Raw genomic sequence first — 12,245 nt, 5'->3', positions numbered from 1 at the left:
TTTAAAGTATTGAAATATACGAAAATTTGAATTAAAAACTAATTCCTTTGCAGCTAAATTATAACTTTTAATACTATCGTCTTCTTATTTTTTTAATACAAGAAAATCAAACTGTATTAAAAACAAAAACGAAAATGGAAGCCATTTAGGTTAGGAGGTTATCACCTGAAAAAGTACCTAAACTGGTTCGGAAAAATTGCATTTTGTAACCTTTTTTCTGATAAAAAAAAGTAATTGTCTGTAAAGCCGGTTTACGGGCGATGATTTTACTTAATAACGTCTTAAGAAAACAGGTTTTATGCTTTTGTTAAGAAAAAATGATCTATCATAATTTACAAGAAAAAGCTTAATAAATACCTTTATTTTTCTTTTCTCATTATATCAATTTTTTTATATGAAAAGCTTACAAGAAAAATTACGCCATTAAAAAGTTTAATATTTTGTCTAAATAACAAAGCCAAATTTAATTTTTTTTAAATACTTTCAAGGTATAAAAATAATTTATTAAAAACAATCATTTTTCATGAAAAAATGAAAAAAATAAACTTTTTTTTCTAACACCATTTAATCCATTTTTTTATATAAATTTTCTACCATCTAAAAGCATATTGTTTCAGCTCTAAATATTCATTTCAACTATGTCTGAATCACATCTACAAAAAGAGCTAGAATATTTTAAACCCAATCCATTTTCATCAAAAAATCAATCTTAATTTCTTCAATTACCTTTAAGTTAATTTTTTCAAATGACAACTTATACCTAATAAATTTTATATCATCTAAAAGCTTATTATTTCACCTTTTTTATGACACTCCAATCATATTTTTACAATGCCTTCAAAAAAAGTAAGAATTTTTTAAAGCCAACCATGTCGAAATTTCAAACAGAGAATACGATATTTCCCACACTGGCTGATCATGGGCAACAGATCTCCACAGGTGTTATGAGGTATTTCTGAAGTTTTTTTTTTATTTAACATTGTGTAGCTTGTAGTTAAAGTACCGTTATGTGTAATATATCAAATGAAAGATAATATCATCAGCATGCTTAATAATGTTAAATTCAATTTTTATCTGCTCTAGATCAAAAGAAAGAACGTGCTGAAAAATAGAACTTTATTTTACCGTTATCTCAAAATTTTGAATACAAAATTAATTGAAATTAAGCACAAATATAGTCCTAGCTATTATATATTGACAGAATGAATTCTATTCATTTATCTGTTGAAGAAATAAAGATACAAAAATAAAAAACGGTTTAAAACGGTCAAGAAACTTGGGACCAAAAAAACTTGTTTTTTCCGTTATTCGGTCAGAAATCATTGAAAATTACCAATTTTTTGCACATGCATGCGCACAACGCTACGAAAAATTGCTAGAAATAAAAACTCACCTAAAAATACCTTTAAAAAGTAGGGTTTTTTTTTCAAAAATTCATATTTCAAAACGCAGAGACCTAGAAAATAAAATGCACGACTGGGGCCGCACGTACTTGCTCTTGCAGTTCAAAGCACTTTTATGTTAGCTTTTTGTAGATTATAAGAGCTGCCTCTATATACATTTTTAAGAAATTTGGTTGATGTAGGGGAAGAGCCGGCATGGAGGCCAAATGTTAGTCAAATAAAATTTTGTTTTATTTTACTTGACTTTTTTGAGAAAAACTAAAAATGCAGTTTTACTGCAATTACTTTGAATATTACGTATGCAAAATTTAATCAAAATCATTAGAGCCATTCTTGAGAAAATTGCAATAACTCCATAATGATGTACGGGAAGAGCCGACATCCGCGATTTAAAAAAATGTAAAGACCATATTTCCACTATCCGTATTTTTTGAGAAAAACTAAAAACGCAGTTATGTTAGAACTGTATACAGCATTACGTGTGTTAAATTTAATCAAAATCGTTAGAGCCGTTTTCGAGAAAGTTGCAATAACTCGAAAATTTTGTATGGGAGGTATACGTTCTAAGCGAGATATTAAAAAACAAAAAAAAACAACCTTGGAAATTACGAAAAAAACATCCATACCAAATTTCAAGAAAATCCGTCTACCCATTTAGGTTGTAGCTATTTGTACAGATGGACGCACCGACGCACAATGGGGCAAAATTCCAAAAAGCTGGCATTTAATCGAATCATAAAGTTGAGCTTTGTTTTGAATAACCCAACGATTTCTCTTTGGAAAATAATAGAGAATCAGAAATGAGAGAGAAAAAATTAATTTAAAATACGTGTAATTCAGGAGATTGTCTCAAAGGAAGAGTAATATCACTTCTGGGTAGAATTTTTACGACTTTCTATCATTTTGGGTTGTTTCAATAAATTGTGTACTGTTTATTATTTATTACTTGTACAAAGTTGAATCTTTTTGAAATGGAATCAGTGAGGTCTAGTACGTTCTAATAAATTTTCTTTTTATGAAAAATATGTATTCAAAATATTTTAATTCCTAGTCAAAAATGAAAAATAACCTAAAAATAATGTGTTTTATGCACTCTTCTGAAAACCTTAGTCTTTTAGTTGTGATCGCCGTAAAACGCCAATAAGTTTTAGATGTCATTTTGTTCTGGGTTTTATCTAGTTTTAGAATATGAAAAGTTTTCTTGCTACTTTTTGCTACCCTGTGAGAATTGTTCATTTTTAGTTGGTGACGTCATTTTCCATAAATGCTCATTTTTTAGTCGAAATTGAGAGTGATAAAGACATTTAAATTATTAAATTGGTTCATTTATTAAATGTGTACTTATGTATAATAAAATATTTAAGAAAAATTAATTGAATAAATTTATTTAAACAAAATAAAAATAAAATAATAAAAAAAAAAAAAAAAAAAAAATTTCAAAAGTGGCAACCCTAATTTTAATTTTTTTTTATATATAATTGCAATTGCATTACTATTTTATAAATGGCATTCAAAGTTTAATTGAAACTGATTGAGGATTTTCCGAGAAATTTCGAAAATATTAAAAAAGTGTATGGGTGGTAACCCTAAAAATGGGCGTGGCCATTCGATATTTTGGCTATGAACTAACATTTGTATCAGTAATACTTGTTCCAAATTTCAAGTGTCTAGCTCTATTGGTTGATTTAATGCCACCTTTTTCCCATTTTGCCCCATTGTGCGACGCACAGACGCACAGACCGACGGACGTCATGACGAAACCCACTTTTCTGGACTTCTTCATCATCGTAATGTTAGTTTTGGTTAAAACCTCGAACTTTTTTTTTGACACGAAACCAATACTTGCCCTATAGATACGGTGACCATCCGTCCCGGTTTACCCGGGACTGTCCCGTATTTCTACAGCTTGTCCCGGGTTTTTATTTAAGAAACCCGGGACGTATAAGTGTCCCGTATTTTGTAATTTGTCCCGTGATTGTCCCGTATTTGCACATTCTCTGATTTTTTTATTCAATATTTTAAAGACTTTGTACGAAAAACAAGAAAACAGTGATTGGAAATTAAAATTTTTCTAGTACGCTGCTGAAGCAAAACGAAAAATTTTCTAAGTCTCCAAAGTAAAAAAACGATAAAAAAAACTCTCCATATATTCTAGCACAGGTAAGAATTTCGTTGCCTAAGCTGCGTACTGTGCAACGAAAAGCAAAATTTTCGTTTACGATTTCGTTTTGCCTCTAGACTAGGCTTTAGTTTTTTTTAAATGTTCGTCCACTCGTATTTAGTTCCAGCTTCTGTTTGTCAGGTTGGTACACCAGGAAAAATGTTTTCAAATAAAGAACAATATATGGAAGAGTAAAGAACCCAGATAAGTTTCAAAACTTTTAAGGACATGTTAAAAGTTGTGTTAAGGTTTATACAATTTCAAAACCATTTAAATAAAAATGTTAAAAACAGCTCTCCCGATTTTGATTAAAAATATATTTTTTTAGAAGTTATAAACAGACATTATTAAAAAAACCATTTTCTTGATTTCTGATTTCGTAAACGACTTAAATGATTTCAACAAAAACGCTCCCTAAAAATCGTTTAGGAAATCTTAATATCAAAAAAAGGAAAAATTATGAAAACTCATTTAAAAAAAATTTAAATTTTTTATCCGTCCCGGGTTTGGCTTCCAGAAATATGGTCACCGTACCTATAGAGCAAGTAAAAATCCGTATTAGATCTCTAACTTTTTTTTCATTATCTTTTGAATGGCGTTTTCTAAATTGTCAAAACAAAAATGTTGTTGTTGCCTTAAATATTACCCAAATTTTCGTAGAACCATCATCTAAATTTGTAACCGTGCACAATAATTCATTATTGGGTACTTAAAGCCTAAAACAAACGGAAACATTTTTACAATGTCTTGGAATAAAATCTATCCAATTTAACATTATGTCTTGCATATATCTCTCTTTACCGTTTTATACATATGTTTAAATTAAGAGAATTGCCTCTTCTCTGTACTGTGTACTCCAATAAACTGACAGATACCTTAAAAATGTGCTCATGCATATCATTAAAATTTGCATGCTTTCAAGAATGGTTTGCAATCTTTTTGCAACCACCATGTTTTGATAAGCATACAAAATTAAAAAAAACAGTATTTGTTAGATTCTCGCTTTCAGCCCTTCCAAGGAAAAAAATTCTCATAAATGAAATTGCGATAAAAACAACAAAAGAAATACATAATCAGCTAAAATTTTGTTGCTGTCATATCGATTTATTTTGGACTTTCATTTTCAATCAGTCGATAATAAACACTCAGCTAACGAGGAGGGCTGTTTTCACAGCTGTTTGGTTTGTTATTATTTGTAGTCTCTGCTATTTTTTTTTACAATGGAATATATAGTTGAAATATTCTGTTCTTCAATCATTTTTGGATATTTATTTTATAAATGGGCAAATAAAAATTTTAACTATTTTTCCAAACTCAATATTGCACATGAAAAACCGGTGTTTTTAATCGGTAACAATCTACCGGTGTTAGAAGGAAGAGAATCTAGTCCAGAATTTTTGATAAGACTTCACAATCAGTTTAAAGATGAGTAAGTTCGAAGACAGTGATGTGTGAAAAAAATTGTAAAGTCATCAAAATTTCGTTTTTGTATGAACTTCTAATACCAAATATCAAAGAAAGCTCTTATTAAAGTGCGTGTCAGAAAGTTTCATTGATAAGAGCTTTTAAATAGATACAAAACTCAAAAAATTATTAAAAAATGATTAGATTGAACTTTATACCTCAAATTAGTTGACAGTGCAATTTTTTGACATCAGGCCCTGAACAATTATATGGTGCGCCTGAATGCAAAATATTTTGAGTAAAACTATTTCTTGTATTTTTTCAGAAAAATCTACGGCTATTATGAATTTCGAACTCCCAATCTTATCATTCGTGATCGAGAGCTTATTGAAAAAATTACCAACAATGTTCCAAATTTTTTGAATTCTTCACAAAATAAAGCATTTTTGAGCGATGATACAACGGGAAATATGATTTCTGTATTGCAAGATAAAAAATATCTTGATATGTCATTAATGTCAGAGCACATTTTCATGGAAGACAAAATAAGTCAAGTTTTCACCATAATAATGGAATGCAATAAAGCAGCTATTAAATATCTTAAAGACACAATTAAGGCTGAAGGAAAAGAAATTGATCTTGAAGACTATTTTCATCGATATTCAAATGATGTTGTAGCTGCTGCTGCATTTGGTATGGAAATAAATTCCTACAAATATAAAGACAATAAATTCTCAACCAGTGCTTCGAATCTTTTAAGAAGTAGAAGTCTTTTTGCTGCAATTAAATCGTTTTATTTAACAATTACTCCATATGTTTATAGGGTTTGTATTTAAGACTTTTGAGCCAATAAGAACAATCTTTAAAAAATAATTTTCTTTATATTTCAGATCTACCGATTAAATAGAGTTTACATAAAAATTTTGAAGTTTTTGAGAAATTTAATTACTCGGATATTCGCAGGTCGTCAAATAAATAAAATTGTCCCGAAAGACTCCAATTCCATGGAAGAGAAGAGTGAAGTTGAATTTTCAAATATCGTATCAGGCTTAATAAGGAAATTCAGTTCTACAATCAAAGCAGTAGTTTTGATAATTTTCCCACAAATCTCAATTGTTTGTATGAGTTTTTTTGTAATCCCACAAGTTTTATGTGAAAAATTTATCTTTTTTTAGCTTATCAACTTGGGATATTTTATTCTAAATATTCGTTACTATGTGAAAAGTTTTTTCAAGCCAAAATCAAAAAAACTTCCAGAAGAAAAACCTCTTCTTGAAGATGATGCAGATCCACAGGATAAAAATAAGAACCAATTCTTGAGAATAGGAGGAGCTATTTGGAGAAGTATTACAGGAGGAATTAAATCACTAATTTTTTGCATTTTCCCACAAGTCATATTGGTTAGTATAAAATTTAATAATAAGGAAATTTCCAGCGTTACAGACTTAGTTATTAATTAAAGACGTCTTTAAGTGAAATTTAATTGAATGAGTAGTCATTTTGAAGATTTACACGTAAGTTTCAAAATATTTATAAGCTGAAAGGTTTCATAAAATTGTTCGTTCTTGTTGATTCTCATGAATTAGTATGACCAAATTGACAAATTTCCAATTTTGTATATTTGTAATTTTATAAATACAGAACGAATGGGTTGATCAATTGCTATTAATCTTTGTCAATTCCAAAGAAAAACATTTTTTTTTTTTTGAAATGTAAAGAGTGCACATTAAGGAAACAGTTTCTAATCACTAGTTTTCGTTTTCTCAGAAATACACCAATGGATTTAGAAGCATTCTTGGTTGAATCAAGCTTTTATGGAAAGGAAGGAATCATATTTCTCTTGAACGAATTTGTTCCATTCAAAGGGGTTTATTTAAAAGATTATAAAAAGCAAGTATTGGTTTCGTGTCAAACGGCTGTTACGATTTTCATAAACAGATTTGCTTAAATATTTGAATTGTTTTTTCCAAAAGTAAACTTCTAACTGAAAAAGTCAAATGCGATTGTAAATTATTATAATACCTTCAACTGTTTTTTGCGTAATTTTTACATAAAGTCGAAAATATTGAAAAAATGCTTTAAAAAAATGCCCGACAGTTTGGCTTGGCCTATTCATACAAAAACAATTCGCCAAAACATTAATTTTACATAAAAAAAAACTGCTTGAATGAACAAAGATATATTATGTATATTGTAGTAATTTTATATTAGGTACATAATTGTGTTATTCTATTAATATCTCAGGCAAAACTAAAATGTTACAGACGTGTTCTATAAAAAATGATATATCTCCTTTGTTAGCCAAGATATTTCCAAAAATGTTCACTATCAATTTTGTGGTTTTTAGGACTAAAGTTTTATTACGTGAAAATGAAATGCATTATTTAATTAAAAAACCACTTGTATTAGTTGAAAAATCGATCTTTAAAAATCGTTTTTTAAAGCATTTTTGAAAATATATTTCGGGAACTTATACATATCATAGTAAATATTAACCCTTTATGTGTCAAGAACGTATATTTTAAAATTAATAACATGTTAGCTTACGCCTTGAATAGTTATACCTAAAACACGTATTTTTAATATTTTTATATTTTTAATGATTTATCTCGACATATACCTACATAGAAATCAAAATAAAAATTGTAAAATGTTATTTTCAAGTACAAAAACGCGAAAATTCAAATTTCTACCCACTTTCCAAAAGAAAAAAAACCTTGTAAATTAAGAGAAAAAAAAAATATGTTTTCTGAATTTCTTGTTTTTGTAGGCATGTAGACATATTTTGCAGAAAACCAAACTTACAAAATAAGCTGCCAATAAAATACTTGAAACGCAATTTTTGTGATATATTTTGTAGTGTTTCGATAAAATAATATAATAAAAATTAAGTTCTTAACGACAAAAGTATTTTACAACCTTCGTATGTATTGTTTTTGTTTGGTTTTTTTTTTAACTTTTTGGTTTGTGACAGAAATGTCACATGGAAATATAAAGGGTTAACAAATCAAAAAAGTTGTTCACCAAACTTTCTTGATATATAGTTAGAATATTTTAAAAACAAAAATTCGTAAAATTCGAAAAGTTAATATTTTTAATGCAAATAAATTAATGCTTTCTTGAAACATGAAAACATAGATTTACAAAAATTTTTATCAGGTCGAACTTTTTTTCTCGAACACAATAATAAAAATCAACAAAATTCTCATTATTTTTTCCAATATTTTTGAGGTTATTTAAACAAAAATTAACCAATTATAAGTTGTAGAAGTACAGTTTTTATCTACAACTTTTGAATAAGGTACCTACATTCGTTTTCGTTAGGAAGTCTATTTCCAGCAAAAATCATAAAAACACAGTCTATCTACTTTTGTCCTCCTCCACCCTAGCGAAGCGACCCGATCGGTCTTCCCCTTATAAATACTAGCTTGCAATTCTAAATTTCCCCCATTTTCACTTATTACTTAGTTTATTTTAACTTTTCTAGAATATTTCTTTTATCTTTATTGAACATTTATTAAAAAACAATCTAAAACCTAAATTAAATGACAAATTCCATCTTCCTTTTTTCTGTCAATTATAATATAACTATAGCAAAAGAAAAAGGATTTGAATACGCAACATCGATTTCTTATAAAATAAAAAAAAATACATATCATAAACATCGTTCTTGTTGATTCTCATGAATTAGTGTGACCTAATTTCAAATATGTACAAATCAAATAGTTTTTTATTCATCACAAGGAAGTGTGGGGTGGATTTTATAACTTCGAATTTTGTTTAGAAAATTATGAAAAATTATAACAAACAGATGTTGTTTTTTAATTTTTCATAATTTTTAATATTGTTTTTTTTTCATGTACAGTGAAGTTAAGAAATTGGAAAGAATGAAAGATATAGTAACTAATTTGCTTTGCTTTTTTTTGTCAATTAATTTCTCTATATTTTTAGGTTCACCAATTGTATATTTATACAAAAACACTCATCAAATATATGAAAGGCAAAACTGTTCAACAGGATGTTCTTCATAAGAAAAAGAAACTATCCAAAATAGATTCGGCTCTATTGAAATTAGAAAGATTTATTGTTGTTGTCAAATTGTTTATATTGACAAATTTCCCTGCAGTCTCAAAAGTATGTATTTACACCAAAATTATACTATGTTTAAAAAAGTTAATAAGTAAAATTTCAGATTTTTAAATTAAAAGCTTTTAATACAAAAGCTTTAAATTATATGAAAAGTAAAGCCAGCGAAACAATCCAAGAACGTCAAAATAAAAAAATAATTCGATTGGATATGATACATCTAATGCTCGAGGCTTGGAAAAATGAAGATGACATCTTTGTAAATGACATCGAGAACCGTAACAGGAGTAAATTTTCCGAAAACGATTGGATTGCCCAGTGCATTATGTTTATATTTGCCGGTATTGAGCCAATGACTAATCTTTTGTGTAATACTCTTTACGAGCTAATGAAGAATCCGGAAATTCAAGAAAAACTCTACGAAGAGGTTTCAAAAATGAATGAACAACTAAAAGGTGCTGATATATCATATGACTTATTAATAGACAAGATGAAATATATGAATATGGTTGTTATGGAATCACTTCGAAAATGGCCTGAAGTACCGCTTCGGAATAGAGTTTGTAGTAAACCCTATACACTTAAAGATATTGATGGTAAGATTGTTCAAGAATTCAAAACTGGTGACAAGTTATATTTTAACGTCTATGGAAGTCATTATGATGAAGAGAATTTTGAAAATCCTTTTACTTTTGATCCCGAAAGATTTAATGATGAGAACATATTGAAAAAGAAAACTTATACATATTTTCCATTTGGATATGGAGCAAAAGTCTGTAGAGGTATATCCTTTTTTTTTGCTTTCTTATTAATAAAAGACTTTAATAATTGTTTGTTTTTTCTTTCTTGTAGGTAAAAAGTTTGGTCTTATGGTAACGAAAATTATGCTGTACCATTTGATATTGGAGTTTAAAATTGATTGTGGCACTAAATCTACTAGGGATTTATTTGCAGCAACAAGAAAAATTCAATTGAAACAATCAGATTTCTTTTGGATGAAATTATACCCAAGGAACATTGAACCTAAACCAGAATTGAATTTACTAGGGGAATCTAAACCAGAGCAGCCTAAGCCAGATGAACCAGAACCAGAGGAACTTAAACCAGAGGAACCTGAAGCAGAGGAACCTAAATCAGAAGAACCTAAATCAGAGGAACCCAAACCAGAGGAATTTGAATCAGAGGAAACTGAACCAGAGGAATCTGAGCCAGAGGAACATGAAACAGAGGAACTTGAACATGAACCAGAGGAACTTTAGTCAGAGGAATCTAAGCCAGAATTGACTGTACTAGAGGAAACACTTCAATTCAACTTGTAAAAAAAAATATTCAAAAAGGCATAAACCCTTAATAGTTGTAGTTAATGAATTTAATGTTAATTAATGTAAGGATTTTTTACCTGAAAAAAAAAAAAACAAAAAAATACTAAAGAAATATTTAATTAGTTTTGAATCATTCTACCGGAAAATTGAGACTCTCAGAAAATTCACCAAATTTGCAAAACATTATAAAACTGAATTACTCTTATTAAGTTCAAATGTTGAAACTTTCATTTACTATATGCAAAAAAAAAAAAAACACTTTTAATTTACTAAATTATTAAGTTTTCGATTTCAGCTAGGTACATCAACAGCACGAGAGTAACAAAGTTTTTTTTTTTATTTAAAAAAGCTTTAAGAAGAGCTAAAGTATTGATAGTAAATGTGATGTGGAGAGAGAAATGCTGTTTCTCGCACTTTTATAGAAGAGAATATTTGATCAAGCATTCGATGAAAAAGCAAATGATCAGTGTCGCCACTTTTAGTTTTTTTTTACTTGCACACTTTTGCATTCGTAAAAAACGTTGAGATAACCATCAAATATGACATTACGATGATAGAGAATGCGAAAAAAATGTGTTTCAGAATTTCGTCTGTCTGTCAATATGTCTGTATAAGAAGTTAAAGGATGGGTGGATCAGCTCCAAACTTGGTATGTAGCTGTTTTTGGAGACTGCAGACGGGTTTTTGGAATTATTTTTTACCAAAAAGAATGGTACTTTTGTACATGTCAAATAGAAATTTCGGAAAAGTTTAATTTTCTCAGAAACGATTCAATTAAAAAATTTAAATGTTAGTTTTCTGACTTATAATGAAATTTTATTTTCCAAAACCGTTATCAATAATTATATACCTATTATAAAATAATCGATTAAAAAATTCAACTCTCTAAGACCCAGCGTCTAGAAAATAATTTTTTACTTGCGATATAGGTACAATAGGCAAGTTTAGGATTCGTAAAAAAAATTGAACTCGAGATAACAATCAGACATGACATTACGATGATAAAGAATGCTAAAAAAGTGGGTCCCGCAATTCTGTGTGTCTGTCTGTCTCTATCTCGAGCTGCAGCCCAAACTACTAATCTGATTTGCTTTAAACTTAGTTAAGAGTCTTAGTAATTCCATAGAGGGGAAATTGAAATTTTTTTTACCAAAATTAACGGTCTTGCCATATGACTAAAATGGAAAAGGTTATTTTTCTTAAAACCACTCTAATGATTTTGACTAAAAAAAATACAGACGAATTGAATTTGAAGTCGCCTAAGTAGTTGTAATTATAAAATGTCTAAAAATTTTCAAAATATTCAGTTTTGGATATTTTGTTTTTTTAAATTTCAACTTTTTTTTTTTTTTGAAAAACCAATTTTTTGAAAACGAGATGATATTTTTTATTAAAATTTTGTTTTTATGTGTCGAATAATATTTTCTTAATATATACATATATTCATACCAGCGTTGCAACTTTGCTGCAATTGCAGTAGATCTACTGCATTTCTTGCAAAAAATAAATCTACTGCCACTTAATCAAATCTACTGCACATCATCAAATCCAAGCGTTTTAAGGAAATAATAAACCAATTCCTTTGTAATAAGTAGTATTGAAATATACAAAATCTGCTCTTAACTCAGAACCAGCTCTAAAAAGCTGCAAAACACCAAGATTAACACTGTTTAAAGTATTTTTGGGCCAACAGATAAAGCCTATATTTGTGAAAAAAAATCTAAAAGGAAGTACAAATGCTTAATTTAAATTCTTTACATGAGTTTGGTTGTAATAAGAAAAGTATTCTGACTGTTAGCTCAACATACTCGGCTAGTGAGTCCCAACTTGCTAGTCATTTGTGGTATCACAATGGATCCATAAGGGTCT

General features: G+C 28.5%; 2 protein-coding genes across 3 annotated transcripts in view; one reads left to right on the top strand and one right to left on the bottom strand.

Moving 5' to 3' along the window:
- LOC129906339 (uncharacterized protein DDB_G0292186) overlaps positions 1–12,245 on the bottom strand; it is a 57,689-nt gene that overhangs the window by 25,820 nt on the left and 19,624 nt on the right. The window lies entirely within an intron of this gene.
- LOC129906334 (cytochrome P450 9c1-like) lies at positions 4,491–10,422 on the top strand. Its single transcript, XM_055982061.1, has 7 exons — positions 4,491–4,993; positions 5,294–5,792; positions 5,859–6,083; positions 6,144–6,368; positions 8,920–9,102; positions 9,161–9,836; positions 9,907–10,422. The coding sequence occupies exons 1-7, from the start codon at positions 4,785–4,787 to the stop codon at positions 10,311–10,313; spliced, it is 2,424 nt and encodes an 807-aa protein (XP_055838036.1). The 5' UTR covers positions 4,491–4,784; the 3' UTR covers positions 10,314–10,422.

The sequence above is a fragment of the Episyrphus balteatus genome, chromosome 1, assembly GCF_945859705.1.
Source record: "Episyrphus balteatus chromosome 1, idEpiBalt1.1, whole genome shotgun sequence".
NCBI lineage: Eukaryota > Metazoa > Arthropoda > Insecta > Diptera > Syrphidae > Episyrphus > Episyrphus balteatus.
The sequence above is the reverse complement of the archived record's forward strand: the minus strand, read 5'-3'. Positions and strand labels throughout refer to the sequence as shown.

Bases quoted from the DNA above. Each gene is read 5' to 3' on its own strand.
- LOC129906334 (XM_055982061.1), top strand. From the start codon at position 4,785: ATGGAATATATAGTTGAAATATTCTGTTCTTCAATCATTTTTGGATAT. The intron at 4,994-5,293 runs GTAAGTTCGAAG...GTATTTTTTCAG, and splicing joins CACAATCAGTTTAAAGATGA to AAAAATCTACGGCTATTATG. The intron at 9,837-9,906 runs GTATATCCTTTT...TCTTTCTTGTAG, and splicing joins TGGAGCAAAAGTCTGTAGAG to GTAAAAAGTTTGGTCTTATG.